This window comes from Hirsutella rhossiliensis (assembly GCF_020360975.1).
Source record: "Hirsutella rhossiliensis strain HR02 chromosome Unknown scaffold00016, whole genome shotgun sequence".
Taxonomy (NCBI): Eukaryota; Fungi; Ascomycota; class Sordariomycetes; order Hypocreales; family Ophiocordycipitaceae; genus Hirsutella; species Hirsutella rhossiliensis.
Window position 1 is genome coordinate 1,023,577 of NW_025408682.1, and position 20,568 is coordinate 1,044,144.

Here is a 20,568-nt window from a genome sequence, read left to right on the forward strand (position 1 = left end):
ATGCTGCATCCGCATAGTCAGCTACGCATTTCTCGGAGCAGTTGATGCAAGCCAAGAGGTACGCAGCGTGTATGGCTGTGTTTTCATGTGCGCCAGACCTCGCAGTATGGTTGCAGACCGTACTGATGCACGACGACAGTCAACGCCCGTTTCGGGGCCCAAAAGCATTGGGTACAAGCCGCATAGCTAACTACCTACCTACCTAGGTAGCAACAATTGTTGTTTTTGAGGGTTGCCTTCCCTTTAAGTCAGCTGCACACACGCCTATTTAGGAGCCTACTAGTCGTGGGGGATCTCTTCCTCCTAGTTAGCTCAGCAATGCTTTTCTCCAGCCTCTCCAGCCTCTCTTCAATGATTACCAACGTAAATAAAGTACCAACGGGTTCCAATAGACGATACCCTAAACCAGCGCCATGCTGGATTGCTTCCGACTGTCAGCGTTAAAGACCGTGTCCAGGACCAGCAGATGCTCATGCCCCACTCGTGCGCGGGAAAGTAAAGCTGTCTCCGCTAGGTCGACCTTTCTATAAACGGGGAAACAAAGATTTACTTAGCTCCGGTCGCATCGTTGACGTTAGCCTTCGGTATGGGAACGGTGCCTTAGAAGTTGCTAGAGAGGAACTCTTTAGCAACGTTAAATCATAGTTACAGAAATCCTACGATCGCTAATCTTATAAGAGCTTTAACGAGACTCTAAGCATCCTGGTGATAAATCAGAGACCTATAAAATAATCGCTCTCCCTAGATCCCTTTCTTTCCTAAGTATATTAAATCCTAAAAAGCCCTCCTTCCTCCTAGACCCCTCGTCTCGCACTCTAACCTACTAAGCGTCGGAGTGCCTAGTGGCCGTGCTTTCATAGTTAAATCTATAAACTCTTCTACATCGTCAATATTAGCATTTCTAACCCCATCTGGCATATTAATATAAGACCGCCTATTATCGATATACCAACTATATTGCTCCTTAAAGGCGCGTTGGAATAAAATCTTATATAGTGACCCCGCGGGTGGGCCGCTAAGAAGGGTAGAATAGAAACTCTCATATTTTCTTAGTACGGCCTCTGCTAAGTGGCCTGCACCCTCAGATTCTAGTAATCCTGCCACGGCCGCGAGGATCTCGTCAGACAGGCTCGACTGCCCCTGTAGGACCCGTAGGGCGGCCCGTCGCACGCCCGCGTCTTCGTCGCCTAGCCGTTGGACCGCGGCCGCGAGGATCTCGTCAGACAGGCTCGACTGCCCCTCTAGGACCCATAGGGCGGCCCGTCGCACGTCCGCGTCTTCGTCGCCTAGCCGTTGGACCGCGGCCGCGAGGATCTCGTCAGACAGGCTCGACTGCCCCTCTAGGACCCGTTGGGCGGCCCGTCGCACGTCCGCGTCTTCGTCGCCTAGCCGTTGGGCCGCGGCCGCGAGGATCTCGTCAGACAGGCTCGACTGCCCCTCTAGGACCCGTAGGGCGGCATATCGCACGTCCGCGTCTTCGTCGCCTAGCCGTTGGGCCGCGGCCGCGAGGATCTCGTCAGACAGGCTCGACTGCCCCTCTAGGACCCGTAGGGCGGCATATCGCACGTCCGCGTCTTCGTCGCCTAGCCGTTGGGCCGCGGCCGCGAGGATCTCGTCAGACAGGCTCGACTGCCCCTCTAGGACCCGTTGGGCGGCCCGTCGCACGTCCGCGTCTTCGTCGCCTAGCCGTTGGGCCGCGGCCGCGAGGATCTCGTCAGACAGGCTCGACTGCCCCTCTAGGACCCATAGGGCGGCCCGTCGCACGCCCGCGTCTTCGTCGCCTAGCCGTTGGGCCGCGGCCGCGAGGATCTCGTCAGACAGGCTCGACTGCCCCTCTAGGACCCGTAGGGCGGCCCATCGCACGCCCGCGTCTTCGTCGCCTAGCCGTTGGGCCGCGGCCGCGAGGATCTCGTCAGACAGGCTCGACTGCCCCTCTAGGACCCGTAGGGCGGCATATCGCACGTCCGCGTCTTCGTCGCCTAGCCGTTGGGCCGCGGCCGCGAGGATCTCGTCAGACAGGCTCGACTGCCCCTCTAGGACCCGTCGGGCGGCCCATCGCACGCCCGCGTCTTCGTCGCCTAGCCGTTGGGCCGCGGCCGCGAGGATCTCGTCAGACAGGCTCGACTGCCCCTCTAGGACCCGTAGGGCGGCACGTCGCACGTCCGCGTCTTCGTCGCCTAGCCGTTGGGCCGCGGCCGCGAGGATCTCGTCAGACAGGCTCGACTGCCCCTCTAGGACCCGTAGGGCGGCACGTCGCACGTCCGCGTCTTCGTCGCCTAGCCGTTGGGCCGCGGCCGCGAGGATCTCGTCAGACAGGCTCGACTGCCCCTCTAGGACCCGTAGGGCGGCATATCGCACGTCCGCGTCTTCGTCGCCTAGCCGTTGGGCCGCGGCCGCGAGGATCTCGTTAGACAGGCTCGACTGCCCCTCTAGGACCCGTAGGGCGGCATATCGCACGCCCGCGTCTTCGTCGCATAGCCGTTGGATCGCGGCCGCGAGGATCTCGTTAGACAGGCTCGACTGCCCCTCTAGGACCCGTAGGGCGGCCCATCGCACGCCCGCGTCTTCGTCGCCTAGCCGTTGGACCACGGCCATGAGGACATTGTTTGTTAAGTCCGTGCGAGAGGCACGTAGTACCACGAGGGCCTCGGCCCTCAATAGCGGAGGCATGCCGCCTATCACCCAAGAAGCTGCCAGTTCAATGACGCTTGGCGGGATTGCCGGTCGTCCTTGCAATGACTGGAGAATCTTGATCTTGGCGCCATTAAGCCCTTCTCGCAAGGCATCGCGCAAGGCCTCCTCGGGAAATTCCATTTCGCTTGTTAAGTGCACCTCCTGTTGATAAGTGCATTCGAAGAGTAGCCACTGCCTCAGTTTCTCTTCCAGGCACTGTCTAAGCGGCATCTTCGTTGATACTTCGCTCAAGCAATGCATGACCAGCCGTTGATGCGTAGGGCCCAAGAGGTCCAGCGGCTCCTCCTCGATCGTCTGGAAGAAGCCGAGCGCCTCTCCCTCCTCTCCGGGGTCTGCCTCATCCTGAACAGCTATTAAGCCGGCAACAAAGCGCCAAAATACATCGTAGCGTGCCGAGTATTTTTGCTTCCGAAGAAACTCGACCGGAGGGATCTGCTTGGTTCCTTTGCCACAGAGATCCAGACACTTGAGCGGTTGTGCGGAACTCCAATGGCGCATGAAATACCGCGCCGCAAAGTACTCTTGAAAGGTTAGGTGTAAAAAGTGATAGTTTCGGTTGGAGTCTTCTGAGAAGTGGTCTGACGTCCGCAGAAAAGAGAGGCGTGGAAGCGTTTTGTCGAGTAAGAGGGACCGGTGCTTGAACTGCTTCGATATGGCTGCCTGATGCTGCGGCGTGAAGTCTATGACGTCGTTGTGCAGTCCCGTGAAAGCAAGACCTTCAAGAAGACATGCCTCATGCTCGACGAGGTCCTCGACATCTGAGAACCCAATCTGAGAAGGCGTCACCAGTTCCCCGTTGTGTCTTTTACCTAATCGCACGGCATCCTTTCTCCACAGCCTTTGCTCGATGGCTCTGTATATGCCCGTCATTGTGTCCGGCACTGTCCCAAGACCGAAGTCGTCCCAAGTGTAACAAAGCGCGTCCAGCTGAATCGGGATTCGCACAAGCCCCTCAATGAGCCAATGTTCTTGAAGAAAGGACCGCACCTCGTTCGCCCTGGGTTTTATTTTCGGATCGGCGTCGAGGTAGGCCTTCACTTGATCAGGGTAGAATCCAACTGTTTCCAAATCGAGATCGATATCTCGGAGAGACGGAAGGTTGGCGTTGGGCCGTGATGTGATAACAACATTAGGCTGATATAGTAGTTGCGCGAGAAAACGGGACATGTCGTTATCACCACCGATGTCCTGGGATACTTCATCCAACCCATCGAGGATGAACAGAGTCCTACCGCTATCGTCGTCCTTCAATGTTCGCCATAGTTCCCTGGCCAGACGGCGGCCATCGTCGTGTCCCTCTCCAGAGAAATATTCATGGTAGAACAAATCCTCGAAATTGTATCCCGCGGCTAAACGCCCTTTTAGATTCCGCAAAGGTACCCAGAGCAAGCGGTCGAACAACTCCGCCCATGGGAACTGTAACTGTGTCTGATTGGTAAAATCGTAGACCATCTTTTTGCACAAGGTAGTCTTCCCTACTCCTGCGCGTCCTCGAATCAAAATTCGTCTAGGTTTTATCGTGTGACCATCGTGCCCCTTTCGTTGATTGAAGATTGTCGCCAAGTCAACCTGGAACGTCTCGTCTGGTGTTTCAACCTTCTGTCGAGCGAAGAGTGAAAACGGTGAGGACTGAGATGTATCCGAGCGGTCCACTTTGTGTCCCAACTGCTCCACGATGGCAAGATTGATGTAGCATTGCTCCATCGGCAACAAGTCGCCCGAGAGGCGTTCGATCTTGAGCCTCTCGGGGGTATAATGCTTGTCTCGTATCCAGTCGTCCGCTTCCTTCTTGCGAATGTTCCGCAGAAATTCTTCAATTTTTCCAGCAACACATTCGTAATCGTGATCTTGAAAGTCGCCGCGGTCGCCGCAAAACTTATTCATCAATCGGTGGCCTCGATCGAGCGGCAGGGGGTGTGGAACCATTTGCAGCGTCGCCGAGGACTTATCGACAAGCTGATGACTGTTAGCATTGTTCTATTACTGCGAACATAATATGGTGGTCCGAGAGGCACGGTGTGTTTCAAGGTTCTTACTGGCTTGGCTCCAATCGGCAAACAAGGGAAGACTTTGTGGTAAAGGTTCGTCTTGCCTAATTCATAGAAGGTCATTACTTGAGGACGAGTCGGGTCTCGGCACAACTGATCTCGGTACAACTGTGTGAAGCTTCTGACAAGTTCGTCAATATCGACAGATTTTTTGACGCTATCGAGCAGTTTGGACACCTCCCGGCCTCGTAACGAAGCCCAGGCCCTGAGACCCGGCTCTGCCCATTTGGCTACGTCTTGGAACGAGGTGCCTCCGAAGGGAGTGGCAAGGAAGACGATACCACGCGTGGCTGTCCTGACGCAGCGGTACTCGTTATTGGCCATGACCAGAGCCTTCATCAAGATGACGCCCCCGAGACACGACGCGATGAAGAGAATCGGCCGGTCTTGGCGTGTATGGTCATTCATTGGCGTAGGCCGTCTCTTAATGCCATCGAGCAATTGCCGAGCAAACTCGTCATTCGTTTTTTGGGTCAAGCCCGACGGTTCGAACGTGTCGGCCGGCCAGTCGCACGTGAATATTCGAGCCCGTCCGACTTTGCTCGGGAGCATATGCGAGTCAGAGAGCCAATTAATATCAGGCGTTTTGCGCTCTTTGTCCATCCATATCCAAGTGTCTGGAGACTTCGTGTCCAGGCCATGTATGGCAATGATGTCGACGTCCGTCTCGGTCTCATCCTCGTTTGGAGCGGGAAGCGGGCGTAGACGGACACCTCGCTTTTGCCCAGACGGTGGTGTTGGTTCTTCTCGAAGGGGGATTGCGTTTGAGAGCCGCTGCTCCCCACGTAGCCGAGATGCTGCCTGCCGCGGACGCGCCTGCCTGCTGCGGAGCCAAAGATAAAAGCCAACCGTTCCTGCAGTCAGGAGAATTACGTGGCTAATGTTGACTGGGCTTATTATCTCGGCTATCAGCAGGGCCAAACGCTGGGGGTTGAAAGTATAGCGGCTAGACCCGTCCGTACACATGTTCGCCGCTATTCACGCAGGGCGGGGGATCGAACTGTCGATGGCGTTGCTCCCGAGTCGAACGGCACCACAACTGTGAAACGCGCGAAGGAAAATGATGACTGCCCAAGTGCAGAAGCGGTTTGCCCAAGACTAAACAGAGGATCGTTTGCCCCTCACGCGGTCTGGGAGGTAATTAATACGACTTGTTTTGGCCCCCAGGGCGGGCCGCATGGAAGGCTCATCCGATGCGTGGCGATTCGTCAGATCAACCTGCGCAACTAGTCGTATAAGTTGCTCCTCGAACTCCAATAGAAAGGCGTTGGGTAATAGCGCTCGGCCCTTCGAGCACGGTATGTTGAGATGAACGAGCTGAAAATTGCCTGCATGGTTGGATCAACACCGCTGTGACTCGCCGCTGCATACTGTGCCTTCACGATCGCCACGGCGCTTGGACGAGACACATGGCGAACCAAACCTAGGCGCAATTCTGGGTCAAGCAACAAACAATTACCATTCTCCCAATTATGAAAGTGGGCGAAACACCGGCACGTTACACTTCTTTTCCGGCATCTGTCAAGCTGGTAAAATACCGCTACACCAGGCAAAATAGGGACACCTCCATTGAAGGTGTTATTCACGCGTTTATAACTCCTTTCTCGGCTCTGACAGCAACAGAGTGGGCTCGGGCGGCGATGGCACCGGCACAAGAGCGACAAGACAGCGCCAACGTGTAAAGACAGTCATCAGATCAGGTTAAGCCTGGAGACAAGGAGTAGCTGTGACTTTACAGTGTTTGATCTTATCGATCGTCCATGAAGCTCGACTGGCCGACGGCCATGTACACAGTTTTGGAGGCGGTCGGATTGCACCCATGTCGGCTCGACACGCCTCCCGGGATATACAACGTCTTCTAAGTGTCTCTGCTGTGGTTAGCGGCAGACGACCCGCTACCATTGCAGACGTCAGATGATTGCTGATCGCCAGCCATCCCTACGGATAAAGGCGAGCTATGGGAGGTAGAGGAGATCCGCGAGAAGGTGAGGAGACAGTGGAAGGCTCTAGTGAAATGGATTGGATGCCACCCGCCCTTCGCCACAACCCATTTTTCGCAAAAAAGGCGACGCGCCCTATTTGGTTAACCAACCTCTTATTTCCTTTGCCGCTTCTGTCACTGTCTGACTTTCTAGTTAATCATGCCTCTTATGTCACTGCCCTCTTACACTCTTATTCTTGACCATCTGAAATGCTACTAATCTTGAATAGAGCCTTTGCGTTGTCACGTCCTATTTTCTTCTTGTCTCCGACGTTTAGAGACATGTCATCGTACCAGCTGCAGGCATCGTCGAACGACTCAAAGGGGTAGTCAATTGAGAACAGTATTCTGTCGGCGCCAACCTCAGCCATGCAAAACTGCAGCGTGGTTGTAGAAAAGTGACCGCTGGTTGTAATCCAAAGGTTCCGCTGAAAGTACTCGCGGATCGTCTTCTCACAGCTCAGGCCGAGCGGCTTCTTCACATCTTCAAACCAGTGGTTGATGCGCCACATGTCAAACGGGATGTGCTCTCCTAGATGGCCAAGTATGACTTGAAGATTGGGGTGGCGGTCGAAGACGCCGTTGGTAACCATGCCGAGAACGTGGAGGCTGACGCCATGGGCAAAGCTCAGGGGTGGCCCGATCAGCCACTTGCGCTTGGCCCAGAGTCGTTCGTGCAGAGTTCCGGTCGGATTGCGGGGATGGAGATAGAAGGGAACGTCAAGTGCGGTCACAGCGGACCAGAAGACATCCCACTCCGGACCGTCGTAGAATATAGCATCGTCGCCGTCGGGACCGGCGCGCTGGGTGTCATTGACAAGTGCGCCTTTGAAGCCGTACTGAGTTACACATCTCCTGAGCTCGGCCGCAGCTTCGTTGGGATCGTGCATAGAGAGGGTGCTGCCATGATGTGAGTCAGTGTGTCATTTTCACTGTCCAACTGATGCTTGACTTGGGGGGATATGTTGTTGCAAACATACGCGAAAGCTCCCAGGCGGTGCGGGTAGTCCTTGATAACTCCCGCAACATAGTCATTGATTTCGACAGCCAGCTCCTGCGCCTCTTGGGAGTCCCAAATGTCTTGCACGCCGGGCGCAGTGTAGGACAGAATGGTGTAGCCAACACCATAGCGATCCATGTACTTGATTCGCGTGTCGGTAATGTCCTGCATCTCGGCCGCGTGTTTGTCAGGGTTTACCGCGAACAGGGAGGCCCACCACCTCGTCTTTTCGTGTAGACGAGGTAGAGCAAATGCCTCTTCCAGAGCTATTTTGCCCAACATGGTGGGTGGGCGTGACTGGAAAGGCACAAGACGACAAGGCAGAACATAGATGTCCCAGGGGTCTTTGATATGACGACACGAGATGTGGCCTTTATACCACTTGGTCAACCTGTGGGCCTTTCGAAGAGCGTTATTTGCATCTACCTCGTCCAGGCATGTCTCGCGGATACCGGCACGCAGAAGCGGCAGGCATATGACCCCCAAGGTTCAGACAGTATCCGCCGCACTGTCGCGGGTCGGTAGTCGGTAGCCGTGATACTGTAGCTTGGACTATACAGTGCGGATCCGCACGGCTGTCCTGTCATGCCCCTCGCGAATAGAGGCGGTTTCGTGAGCTTTATTGAGTCTTCGTGTTTCAGTTCGGTCCTCTCGACAGAGCTCGCATCCATCTGCTCGTACACTGCACCGGGTGCACGAAAGCGTGGATTCGACTAAGCCATTTCAGGTTCTTTAACATGGGCCTCAATTGAGATTGTCCATTTACTGTCTGTACTAAAACTCCCTTGAGAGACTATCCGCGAATATCTTAACCAGCTCGCACACTTCATCTGCTGCTTCAATGCAATGCCAATGACCCACTCCCTCGAGCACCTCGACACGCTTTTGTCTTTGCTCGCCTCCCCAGCTACCCGGTGCACATTAGCGGTGGCAACATATACGCGAGAGATTTGGCAAGAAGTGACCTTTGTAGAATCTCACGAGAGTCTTGCGGGGGACTGGTCAGGTCGTGAGATCCCGCAATGATAAGTAGCGGGCAGCGAATGTCGCCGTACCGTGGGCACTTGGCACTCGCAATCGTACGACACAGTGACATGTAGCCTTGAGGAGACTGTGCGAGAAGCAGAGCGCGAATGAAGGCGCGGTGGGTTGACGTAGCCTTGGGTCCCGTCGCCGCGGTAGGAATCGTGCTGGCCATGGCCTCCATGCCCTCTTTTCAAGCCTGTCAGCGCCCAACGTCGGTTCGTGTCAAGGATCGCTCTATACCGGCTTCCACGCGCTTGATTCTCGCCGCAAATAGCTGGCCCAGCGCATCAGACGGGCTGACGGGCCCAATCAGGACCACGCCGACGAGATCGAGATGGAGGGCTAACTCGCTCGCGAAAATTGCGCCCATCGAGTGTCCCACGACGATGATGCGCTTGGAGTCGAGGTCGAGGGCGGTGATGAGAGCGCTGGCTGCGCCGCATATCATCTCCGAGTCGCAGTCCCTGCCTCGATACTTGGACAAGGCGCTGCCTAGAGCCACAGACCCAGTCAGATACGTGTCATTGCAAACGAGAGAGTAAGTTTGGTATCATCCAACCTGGCGTGTCAAAAGCCAAGCACGAGCATCCGTGCTTGACAAGGGTGGGAATGATGGGGGCAAAGAACGAGCTGGAAGACCCGAGCCCGTGAATAAATACCAATGTGAGACCGTCATCGTTAGCCCGCGTCCAGTCGTAGTAGAGGTCCTGATCTTCAATGCGGAGAGACGGCATGGCGCGGAACTCGGCTGCAGCTTTGACTCCTGTTAAGCAACGCTCCCAAGACCTACAGTTTACGAACGGCTTTGGAAAAGCTCAAGCCAAACCGAGACCAGGGTCTGGCACGAATGAGTACTTGTCCCTTTGAACGACGAGCTGCGAGATAGTGCCGCGTCGGGGTGAGCTTATCTGTAACGTCGACGCCCCCACCCCCTCCATGTCCTTTTTCTTCGCCCCTCATGCTCTGGGCCTGATTTAGTTGCCGGTCGGGTATGGGACGGGACGGACCCCTAAAAGATATAAGTTACATGTTTCTACAGTATACGCTACAGTAAACTCCGGCGGTGCAACTCGTGCAGTCTCGCCGAAAGCTCATATACTACGTCGACAGAAGCAAGTAGGTAAATGGCAATAACGAATCTCGCTTGACATTCGGTGACCAGACTACGAATAACGAAAGGGGAGAAGCTTGCCATCCTGCATCAGCCATGGGAAAGACTGGAGAGTTATACAGCTCTACGGCTGAAAGTTCGCGGATTTTCGATCTGCTCTTTACACTCGTCGACGGCGTGTCTCTGCCTCCAGAGACCCAGGCAAAAAAGGTTGACATCAGCTTTACGGCATCCCGCGATCAGCCGTATTTCCCTGTTCCCTTCAAGGAGACAGAGGTCGCCGCAGCCTTAAAGGCAGTCGAGGGCAGCGCCGCTGCTCTCTTAGCCGATCAAGCAAACGGAACCGAGAAAAGCCGGAAAATTACGGTCAACCTGGAAAAGACCACGGCCTTTCTGTTCCAAGCATATCTTGCAAAGATTGGAGGCCTCGGCAAGCTCGATGCGGATGTCAAGTCTCTGCTGAAAGGTAGTGAAGCGTCCAGCACGAAATGTCGGCCTTAGGGCAGCGGCAACAAAAAGAGGGGCTACGACTAACAACCTGGAAGACACAGATATTCTACAGGCTCAGTCCAACCCGTATCGACGCATGTCCGCCAACTTATACGCAACCGCCGAGGAGGGAGAGTATTACCACATCCACGGCTCGCTGGAGGCTTCAACCACACTGCGCATGCTTGGTCTGGAGGCTTTTCGCCCCGATCTCAAGACCCACGATGATATTGTTCGCGTCATCGAGGCGGCCGTCAAAAAGCGTACAGTCGATGAGCTAGAAATCTTGAATGCGCAGCATCGACAAGCGGGTGTCAAAGCATTCAAACATGATGAGTTTCTTCAAACGCCACACGTATGGGTCCCCCATGCTGCCTCCGTTGAGTTGGATAAAACAATCTCATGGCTCCTCTAGGGACAAGTCAACTGGAGACTGCCTCCGTGGACCGTCGAGCAGCTCGAGGACAGCACCCCTAAGCACGGCCTGCCAGGCCGTGGTGAAAGCCGCCGACTTCTCGCCGGGGTTAAGGTGCTTGAAATGTGCCGCATTATTGCGGGGCCGGTGATTGCGCGCATCTTGGGAGAGTACGGTGCTGATGTACTCAAGATCACCAGCCCAAGCCTAAGTGACGTGCCCTTCTTCCAGGTAGATGGAAACATGGGCAAACGGACCGCGGATCTCGACTTGAAGACTCCGGAGGGCAGGAGCGCATTTGAGCGACTCCTGGAGGATGTCGACGTCATCATAGATGGCTACAGGCCTGGCGCCCTAGACAGACTTGGATACGGAGTCAAGGCTCTCTCGGAGACAGCGGCCAAGAGGGGCAAGGGCATTGTCTACGTGAACGAGAACTGTTTCGGCTACCAGGGAGAATGGGCAGGCCGCCCTGGCTGGCAGCAAATCGCGGACTGTGTAAGCTTCGCCCCGACAGTCGGAAACCTTGTATACCGGCTGACTCCTTGTCTCCTCATTCCCTCACGCCCGGTGAGTGTAGGTCAGCGGCATCGCATGGGATCAAGGCCGCTTCATGGGACTCGACGAGCCCGTTGTGCCCCCGTTTCCCATTTCCGACTACGGCACGGGATGCATGGGTGCCATTGCCGCCCTCACCGGACTCTATCATCGGGCCGCACGGGGAGGCTCATGGCATGGAAAGACGTCGCTGTTGCATTATGACCTTCTGCTATATAGAGCCGGTCTCTTACCAGCCCAAGTACAAGACCAGCTTAGAGCGCAGGCCGGCCAGGAGTTCCTAGCCCTTCGTCACGCCCACAGCGTTGATCAGATTTCGGGCACCGCTCTCCAGGAACTAAGGAGACGATATCCCGAGTTCGTTGACCAGCCACGGTATCTAGACCACTGGTACTCGGACGGCTACAAAGCTGATGTCTCAGCCGTCTTGCCGGTGGTGGAAATTCAAGGCTTGGACATCAGCTTTGCGCGTGCCAGCAGGCCCAACGGGGCTGACGAGGCGAGCTGGGATTTTGAAAAGGAGAAGGACCAGAGAATCCCGTATGTACGGGCGTGAGGTAGTTCTAGCTTTGCATGGGTGGATGGTCGAATGGATGTAAACAAGCCTTGCCTTTGCATTGTGAAAACGTACACCTTGGTGTCTCGCCAACTAGGGCACGTCTGATTGCGGGGGGTGGCCTGACATGTCTACCAAGCGACTACGGAGTACTGGCATGATACAAGCTTCAGTTAGTGGAACAGACCCCCGTCGCTCTTGTTGGTGGCTCGAGGGGCGGTTGTTCCAGACCGACGTCGGGTAAGGCACCTTTAGCGTCAAGCCTCACTTCCGACAATCCCGACCCGCCTTCGTGCGGGGAAGGAGGTAGACCTATCAGAGGAGCAGAGACGGCTGGAACTGCAAGCTGACCAACTGTAAAGATTACAACCTTGTTCCGGCTGTATGGAACATGCAGGGCGTGTTGCTGTTCGTCGACTCGGGTGGACCTAATAATGTGAATTGTTGTCGTGGTCGTGGCCAACCACCGCGCTTACAAACGACTGGTACTTGATATGCTTTGGTCTATTGGAATATATTTCTTCTGCTTCTCCTCTGCGCTCCAGGCTTGAACGCTACGTATGCCACCGCAATCATGGCTTCGCATCACCCACGCGATGGCGGCCAGAACGCCGACAGCAGAGGCCTGGGTGCAGACTTCACAAACAATGTGGTCGCTGCCATGGGCCCAAACACTTCTCCGCGACTTCGCGAGGTCATGGAGGCCCTCATCAGACATGTCCACGACTTTGCTCGCGAGGTTCAGCTTACCACTGACGAGTGGATGGCTGGTGTGCAAATGATCAACTGGGCCGGGCAGATGAGCGACGACAAACGCAACGAGGGACAGCTGCTTTGTGACGTCCTAGGCCTGGAATCGTGAGTGATTGAAACTGAGAGATGTGCCGAGCCAAGGTGACTGACTAGCAGCGTTGGCTAGACTTGTGGACGACATCACCTTCAGCGCTGCGCGGGAGCGCACCAATGGGCTAACTGCATCTGCTATCCTGGGACCCTTTTGGAGAGCCGATACTCCGAGCCGCGAGAACGGATCTAACATTAGCTTCGACACGCCAGAAAACGGCGAGCCTGTGTATATGCATGGCAAGGTGATCGATGTGGAGAGCGGCGAGCCTTTGCCAGATGCCACCGTCGAGGTCTGGCAGGCATCGACCAACGGTAAGTCTTCGTCTACGGCTGTAAAGCGGCCATTTATATTAATGTGGTCGTTGAAACAGGCCTCTACGAACAGCAAGATCCGAAGCAGCAGGAGCACAACTTACGAGGGGTCTTCAAGACGGATTCTCAAGGACAGTACTTCTTTCACTGCTTACGTCCGACGCCCTACCCGGTAAGTCTCTAGTCTCGATCGTGATCAGCTGGTGCAATGCTGATACCCGCAGATCCCGCGAGATGGCCCGGCAGGCAAGCTGCTCGACTTGATGGACCGCCATGTCTTCCGGCCAGCACACATCCATCTAATGGTGAGCTTCAGATCCCCATCCTCTCGAGCGCGGGCCTCTCATCTCACTCGCATTTGCTGACCAAGTCGCTAGGTTTGTGCGAGCGGTTACAAGACATTGGTCACTCAAATCTTTGACCAAGGCTGCAAGTACCTGAGCAATGATTCCGTCTTTGCTGTCAAAGACGAATTGAAGGTGCAATTTGATCCCCGCAATGGCGATGCTATAGCTAGACTGGAGCTTGAGTACAATATTAGCCTTGCCAAGACTGCTTGAGGAGAGAGGATGGGAGCGGAACGAATGGTCTTTGGTAAAGAATTGAGTGGGCCGCAGAAGCTGTGTTTGGTGTGAACTGGTGAAGTGCTCGGTATGCTCGTCGAATAGTGTAGATTCTGGGCGATCTGAAAAGATTCGGTCTCCAAGTCAACTTACAGTGCTAAAGCTTGTTAGGATGAGCTACCAGCTGAGCACGAATCGGCATCTTTATTATCGCATTATACGTATGCCCCTAAAGTGACTTCGCCTGTAGTCCGGCATGGATATGTCTTCAAATCGAAGCGAGCACGCAAAAAGACCGCTACGTCTCGGCAAGTGGAATAACTCGAGATATATATACAGCCATAACATGTAGACAAATCAATACCAAAAACGATTTACAACAAGGAACATGATCGATTATTATCTAGCCTCCAACCGTGATACCGTTGGGCAACTCAAGTCCGATTGGTAAGCCGCGAATGAACTTGTCAGGGAACTCGACGCCGCGCCGTGCTGCGAGCTGTTCCTCGATGTCCTTGTACATATCATATCTGAGATGCAAGTCAGCGACTGTAGGACCATTGCCTTTGGCGAGGCTTACGCGTTCATTTCTTCGATGGTCAGAATCTTGCCCGGATCCTCCACTTTGTATGTAGGGATGTTCTTGTTAACCGAGAAGCCTGCACCCTGCCATCAGCAAATGAGAGTCGCGCAGTGAGTAGTGGCCGGGACGGTATACCTATCCTCTCGTTTATGTTGTAAGCCGCTTTGGCGGCGGCGGCTTGCACACGAGTGACGCGCGGCAGCCGTACTTCGTCATATACGGAAAGTGCCTGGGCGATGTTGCCCTTGAAGTTGCTCTTGTTGAAGAGAATGCCAAGTGCGGCTGCATCCTCGATTGCCATGCACGCTCCCTGGCTCTGGTGCGGCATCATGGGGTGGCCGGCGTCGCCGAGCAGGCAGACGTTGCCGCGGTGGATGTACGGGTACGGGTCGTGAATCCACAGGCGCCAAGGACGAATCTCCTTTCCAATGGCCAGGTGGCTGAAGACTTGTCGATCCAGCTCAGGGTATGGGTTCAGGAGCTCCTCGACCGGGCGGTCCTCTCCGCCCCAGGTCTGGTTGGCGTAATCGCCCCTGTCGCGGGGAAAGAAGCAGTAGTAGGAGAGCAGCTTGCCGTCGTTGCACGGGGATAAGACAATCTTGTCCCATTTGCCCTCCTGACCACCCCAGTACTCCAGGGCACTGTCTTTGGAGTAGTCGACAAGGCCGGCCTTGACGGCCTCTTCGGTGGTGACGTTTGTGTGCAGACAGCTCTGATCAGCCGGCCGCTTCTCCGGTTTGATGCCTATCGCCCCTCTAACGGCAGACCCAATGCCATCCGCGCCCACAATCAGATCATGTCGGACGACGGCGCCGTTCTGGAATGTGATCTTGCCGCCGAGAACATCGACGTCTCGACACTTTTAGAGGAGACGAGCGTATATGGTGTAAGCCGCGGTCTGGTGAATACTTCTGCGGGCACAAAGCTCTTACCTTGTGATTGACGAGCAGCCTAGCAGGCGGCCCTTCGCCCTCCCCTTGCAGTGCACATTCCTTAAGCATGGCGTGCATGTACTGGCGATGGAACATGTTGTAGACATAGCCCCATCGCTCCTGGTAGTCGTCGAGGTCATACACACTTACGGGCTCGCCGGTTTTCCAGTCTCGGTTGATGAGCTTCTTCAGCACCACGGGGTCGCCCTTGGCGACATCGACATCCCACTCGTGAAGCCAGCGAGTTCCGTTGGCAGCGCAGGATACTGACGCACCAACCTCGCCGGCAAAGTCCGACTTTTCGTAAATGGTGACCTGATGGCCGGAGCGCCGGAGCGCGATGGCCGCCGACATGCCGCCGATGCCGCCACCGATGACGCCGACATTCAGTTGCCGCCAGGCAGGCATGTTCTGAGAGCCCATCTCGAGTCTATCTGCCAGTTCAGGCTTCTTGAGCTTTGGAGGGTCAAAAGCAACGCAACTTGGCTAGAGCTTTCAGCCTTGGTTATTATTTGCTTGCCTTAAAGGGACCTCGGAAGTCTTCGTCAAGCCGACGCAAGGGGGCTCGTCTGCCGGGCACAAGTCATATATATCTCGAAGTGCCACCAGTCAGACTTCATTATACTCTTTCCTTACACATTCGCCGCTGGAGCCCTGGATTGAAGTTTACTTTCCATCCGCTACCAGCGGGAGTGCGCTATCCGACACGTCGGCTACGGCCCCGCCCGCGACTCCGTCGCATCGCTGCGTACGGGCTTGACTCCCCAGTCAGGTTGCTCCCGCTGTCGAGGTACATGCGGTCACATGGAGCATGAGTCCAAAAGATAGCGGGGAAGTTCTGAATATGTGCTGTCTTGCTCTGCTTGTGAACATTGCATGCAGAGAACATGTGAAGCGAGATACGAGGTGACGCGAGCACTGCCAGTTCGCATCACCCCCATTGGTTAAAGCAGAAGCATGAACAGCGCGTTCTCCAAAAGTTGTTTCAGTTCTCGCGTTGCTCACATGTAGGCAGACGGCCACTTTCTGTTCATCTTCCAAGCCGACGGACGAGGTCTCTGCGCAAGACTCGAGTCGATGCGAAGTGGTGTTAAGAAACAAAGGGGAAGCTATCCCAATGCGAAATCTCTAGAGTGTCCCAGCCAAGAAACACTTCCTCTCCCGGGTCGAGTGGCGTGCGGTTTCCACACAACCAATTGTCCCACTGGTCCATTGCGCGCGGCGCAACATCTGCCGAGGGCATTGGAGGTTGTTCGTCTCCCTCTGCGTCGCAATCGGGGGCGTTGCTGCATTGGAGCGTTAAAATCCTCGACACATAACGACTCCTTCCCTTGAATGCCGATCTCTCGCGCTGCTTTGATATGGCTTTGGCCAGAAGCGTTAATATTTCATGGTAGTGCGCCGCTTGGGGACTCGATGTCGCGAGGAAGCTCAGGATATCCCGGGCACCGCCAAAAGCCGATTCAATGACATGGTCGATGGACCTTTTTTCAAAGAGGTCAAATCCCAGAACTAAGCCTGCTGCAAATACCAGAGCCCTGGACAAGTGTTATAAAAGTGACTCGGACGAGGGCGGGTAGGTAGGTGGCGAGCCTCTTACTTCATGATGCACATGTTGCCATACAAGAGCTTGGCCTCTCGCGCCTCGATGCAGGTTTGGACCAGGAAGACCGCTGCATCGAGGCAAGCCGAGGCTATATGAGAGCGAGCCAGGCCGCCGCTGACAGGTTGGGCAGTAAGGCTCGATATCAGGACGGGGCGGGTGGCCAACATGACGGCAAAGTAGTAGAGGCATGACACGTGTATGCTCCCAATGGCGGCATCGTGCGGTTTGTTCTCGGCGGCATCCACGGCAATGGAGACGCTGCGGAGACATTGGGGCAGCTTCCTCTCCCACGCTTGGATCTCGCCGAGAAGCTGCTCCACCAGAGGCGTCGTTAATTCCTTACGCTCGTATAGCGTGTCGACAATGCCGTTGATGATGGAGACGATGTGATGCGATGCAATGAGACGTTTGGTGTCGTCGTTTGGACTCGCGATCGACATGTCTTTGATGATGGCCTCAATGTCAGAATGTAGGCCTGCTGTAGCTGCTGGACGCCCGAGGATGGAGTTGGCAAGCATGTCGACAATGCGCAAGCTGATCCAAACCCGTAATCTACGAGCCGGACGAGACCCGTTAGCGCGCATCCTTCAAGGACAGTAGTCTCCCCGGCTTTCCCACACCTGATACTGTCATGCCGGCCAGCCATGTCCGTATATGACTCACGGCTGTGCAGGCCGAGAGCCACGGCAGCCCGCGTTGCGATGCCAAGGTACATGAATGCCGCGTTTCGCCGGCACTCCCCTAGAAGATAGAAGGCCATGAGAAGGAAGCAGCGGACAATGTCGATGTCAGGGTCCTCTAGCATCCCCTCAAACGCCTGCGACCGGGCTCGGCGGAAATAGGGTTGACCAATGTCCCGGGCCGTCTCCGGAGACTGCACCTGTGCTCCGATGGCGATGACAAGGCCCAGAGCTGCTCTCCTCTGCGCGCTGCAATGCACGTCGTTTATCAAATCACCAACAGCCGCCGCTTGAAGCTCCGAGGATGTAAATATATCGATGAAGCCTTCTGTCTGGGGCCGTGGTCAGCGGTATAGGGGCTTGAGACGACGACAGCATATACAGACATACCACGGCGCGGAAGCAGTGTGATAGGCCAACTTTTGTCGTGACATCGAGATGCGATGCTTCGAGAAGGCGTGGGTCGCTGTCAGACGGGGGAGGCTCCTTTTCGAGCATGGTATCGCTCTGGGCGTTGTGTGAGAACTGCGAGGGGCCAATCTGCTCGGCCACCACTCGGCGAACAACCTGCAGAAAGGAAAGCGACGCGGCGCCGCCTACATACACTGCTCATCGCGGGTCAGCAAAGGCTCAGATGCTCCGAGACAAACGACGCTCGAGAAATCATTGCCGTGCTCACCCCGCTCACCACGCATGTTTAGGAGCATCCGCGAGTGAAGATTGGCTGACATGGGCGACGACGAAGCCGCCGGCCCTGACAGACGCTGTTGTTGGGCACCGCCCGGACTGCCGGAGACGTCGACGCTTCGCCGCGACTCGGACGGCGACGGCGGACGAAAGTCCTCGCCGGGTCCCGCTGCATCGGAGGCAACCTCGTAGATGGCGCCACCCGCAGGGGACGAGCTCGGCGGGCGCGGGTCCGGACCCAGCAGAGACAGCTCGGGGCTCACCGCGGGGGGATCGGTGGCCGGGGCCGGAAAGCCCTGTCTGGATCCCCGGGGCCGCAAGGAGATGCAGCACTGGTTGCCGATGCCCCGACGCAGGCAGTGGACGCAGGGGACCGTGCCGCTGCACTTCTTCTTGACCTCGCGGCAGAAGTTGCAGGCCTCGGCGGCCCGGCGACGCTGGCTCGGCAGCACCCGTGGACGGGGCATGGCGGGCGGTGGCGGCACCAAGGATGTCTAACCCGCCTGCCCGCAGGAGCTGCTAGACTTGGCGTTGTGTTTTGCCTGTTGAGCGGCTCGCGAGAGTGCATGAGCGAAGACGGTGGCGGCCGGGTACGGAAGCTTGCGGGTGTCCAAATCTCGAGCGCCGACGGCTGCCGACGGCTGTCCGGGGGTCTCCATCCATTTCCCCGCCCCCGCAAAGCGCCAAGATATTTAGCTGCCGTCGGCTACGTCTGTATCTTGCGGGGGGACAATAACTAGTTCAAGCACGTTGCGCCTAGCCTAGTATCACTTCCGAAGCGCACAAGGGTCGCGCTTTGATGGAAGCCTGGGCTAGTTAATTAACTAACCTACTGGACTCGGAATAGTTCACACAGTGTGTCTTCCGGCTCATCGGATACCGTCGTAGCAGACACCCAAACTCCAACCTTGACAATGACACACGGGTGGGCAGGCCCCGCAAGGCGTCGATGCAGGTAGATCTACCACGTCAATGATGATAGATGCCACATCTTCGTCCGGGGTACGTAAGCCCTTTCCGTATGTATTCCTTGATTTCAATGGCCTAACGCTCAATACGGACGAGGTGGAAACCGAAGCGGTCACCATCAAACCGTGGCGCGCACGGCCTCTTCGAATTTATCTAGACTCGGACACCACTCGTTTTGGAGTTTCTCGTCGAGTGTCTTCTCATACACCTCCTTACCCCACCACTCGCCCCAGCTCGTCAAGAAAATGCGCTCCGGGTCAGCGGGAAAATCGTCCCTTGTGAAAGCGGCCAATATGCTCTTGGCACCTGCGAGGCAAGTCAGTCGCGTCTCAACGCCTCAAAGTCTTGTTCTGGTGACGGCTGCGTACCCTCGGGGACTCCCTTGGCATCGGGCATGTCCATTGACGGTTTGAAAGAACTCGATCGCCCGAGACCCGTGTTGGGGATGAGGCCCGGCGAGACGGCGACGACCTGGCAGTGGCCGGCGAGGTTACGACGCCACCAATGGGCGCCCAAAAGCTGTACAAACTTGCTCTCGCTGTAGACTGACATGAAGCCTTCGCCGGAGCCGGCCTGGAGGTGCTTCTGCAGGGCGCCTGATCATGGCGGGTCAGACATTGACAACGGGCCTCTCCGGCTCCGAGGGGGACGTACTCGTGTCGGGCACATTGCGCACCGCCCCGGAGGACACAACGACGATGCGAGACTTGGAAGAGACCAGCTTGTCTCGCAGCAAGTGAAGCAGGTGGTGCTGGGCTAGATATCCTTCAGCGACTACGGCCACGGCGAGAAACAAACGACCAGACGAGCAGGCAAGGCCGTCGTCGAGCGCCCGACCATGTAGCGTGGCTACTCACCGAAGTGGTTGACAATGGCAGCGTCGCACCACTTGTACTTGTGCGGCGGCTTTTCCTCTGCACTCTTGATCATGCCAGCGTTGAGCAGCAAGTAGTCGATTTTGCCCTGGTCAACCTTGTCGAGTGCCTGCCGAGCAAAGCTCTTGACCTTTTGGAAGTCGAGGAGGTCGAGATCCAACACCGTCACGGTATGCGTGTCGCGGTTATACTCGAGCTTGTCAAAGGCGGCCACGGTGGCCTTGACCTCGCGCGCTCCCAGTACGATCCTGTAGGGCTGGGACCGCCCGAGAAGCTGCTTGACGGCCTCGAAGCCCTGCTCTCCGAATCATTAGCGTTTAGCTCCAACAAGACTCCTTGCTACCACGGGAACGGTGGAAGGAGACGCACCAGGCCAGAGGAGACGCCCGTGGCGACAACAGTTTTTGCGACGGTCGCCATGACTGAAAGGTCTCTATCCGTACTTGGGATGCGATTCAAAGCTTCGACGCGCCGAGGGCCGCCTTTTCTTGAGCAGCTTGGTCTTTGGGGGGTGCTGGGCGCTCTTGGGATGCGGGGTTATCGGGGTTTACCTGCGTGGTTGATGTCATAGCGGCCAACACCCTCTAGACACGTACTATCTCCGGGGTCAGGACAAGTACTCTGTACTGTAAGACAG

At 56.1% G+C, this 20,568-nt stretch overlaps 8 protein-coding genes across 8 annotated transcripts; 2 read left to right on the forward strand and 6 right to left on the reverse strand.

The window, feature by feature from the left end:
- Positions 1–1,088: 1,088 nt before the first annotated feature.
- HRG_10619 (HEAT repeats domain-containing protein) lies at positions 1,089–5,150 on the reverse strand (the record flags this gene model as incomplete). The annotated part of the gene is made up of 5 exons (XM_044869089.1): positions 1,089–1,097; positions 1,150–4,043; positions 4,221–4,293; positions 4,369–4,650; positions 4,731–5,150. The coding sequence occupies 5 exons, from the start codon at positions 5,148–5,150 to the stop codon at positions 1,089–1,091; spliced, it is 3,678 nt and encodes a 1,225-aa protein (XP_044715831.1).
- A 1,764-nt stretch (positions 5,151–6,914) lies between these two features.
- Positions 6,915–8,005, reverse strand: HRG_10620 (amidohydrolase domain-containing protein; the record flags this gene model as incomplete). The annotated part of the gene is made up of 3 exons (XM_044869090.1): positions 6,915–7,379; positions 7,458–7,623; positions 7,704–8,005. 3 exons carry the CDS (start codon positions 8,003–8,005, stop codon positions 6,915–6,917), a joined length of 933 nt encoding a protein of 310 aa, XP_044715832.1.
- A 492-nt stretch (positions 8,006–8,497) lies between these two features.
- On the reverse strand, positions 8,498–9,483 carry HRG_10621 (alpha/beta hydrolase family domain-containing protein; the record flags this gene model as incomplete). Its single annotated transcript, XM_044869091.1, has 4 exons — positions 8,498–8,630; positions 8,689–8,935; positions 8,990–9,241; positions 9,309–9,483. 4 exons carry the CDS (start codon positions 9,481–9,483, stop codon positions 8,498–8,500), a joined length of 807 nt encoding a protein of 268 aa, XP_044715833.1.
- A 473-nt stretch (positions 9,484–9,956) lies between these two features.
- On the forward strand, positions 9,957–11,878 carry HRG_10622 (coA-transferase family III domain-containing protein; the record flags this gene model as incomplete). The annotated part of the gene is made up of 4 exons (XM_044869092.1): positions 9,957–10,326; positions 10,406–10,704; positions 10,765–11,262; positions 11,345–11,878. 4 exons carry the CDS (start codon positions 9,957–9,959, stop codon positions 11,876–11,878), a joined length of 1,701 nt encoding a protein of 566 aa, XP_044715834.1.
- Positions 11,879–12,452: 574 nt separating this feature from the next.
- Positions 12,453–13,596, forward strand: HRG_10623 (dioxygenase domain-containing protein; the record flags this gene model as incomplete). The annotated part of the gene is made up of 5 exons (XM_044869093.1): positions 12,453–12,736; positions 12,798–13,036; positions 13,096–13,208; positions 13,261–13,341; positions 13,414–13,596. 5 exons carry the CDS (start codon positions 12,453–12,455, stop codon positions 13,594–13,596), a joined length of 900 nt encoding a protein of 299 aa, XP_044715835.1.
- A 406-nt stretch (positions 13,597–14,002) lies between these two features.
- HRG_10624 (FAD binding domain-containing protein) lies at positions 14,003–15,537 on the reverse strand (the record flags this gene model as incomplete). The annotated part of the gene is made up of 4 exons (XM_044869094.1): positions 14,003–14,129; positions 14,180–14,258; positions 14,318–15,041; positions 15,115–15,537. The coding sequence occupies 4 exons, from the start codon at positions 15,535–15,537 to the stop codon at positions 14,003–14,005; spliced, it is 1,353 nt and encodes a 450-aa protein (XP_044715836.1).
- Positions 15,538–16,204: 667 nt separating this feature from the next.
- HRG_10625 (fungal specific transcription factor domain-containing protein) lies at positions 16,205–18,554 on the reverse strand (the record flags this gene model as incomplete). Its single annotated transcript, XM_044869095.1, has 5 exons — positions 16,205–16,652; positions 16,715–17,272; positions 17,341–17,732; positions 17,791–18,005; positions 18,080–18,554. The coding sequence occupies 5 exons, from the start codon at positions 18,552–18,554 to the stop codon at positions 16,205–16,207; spliced, it is 2,088 nt and encodes a 695-aa protein (XP_044715837.1).
- Positions 18,555–19,174: 620 nt separating this feature from the next.
- On the reverse strand, positions 19,175–20,351 carry HRG_10626 (short chain dehydrogenase domain-containing protein; the record flags this gene model as incomplete). The annotated part of the gene is made up of 5 exons (XM_044869096.1): positions 19,175–19,362; positions 19,425–19,652; positions 19,711–19,830; positions 19,914–20,226; positions 20,301–20,351. 5 exons carry the CDS (start codon positions 20,349–20,351, stop codon positions 19,175–19,177), a joined length of 900 nt encoding a protein of 299 aa, XP_044715838.1.
- Positions 20,352–20,568: the final 217 nt, after the last annotated feature.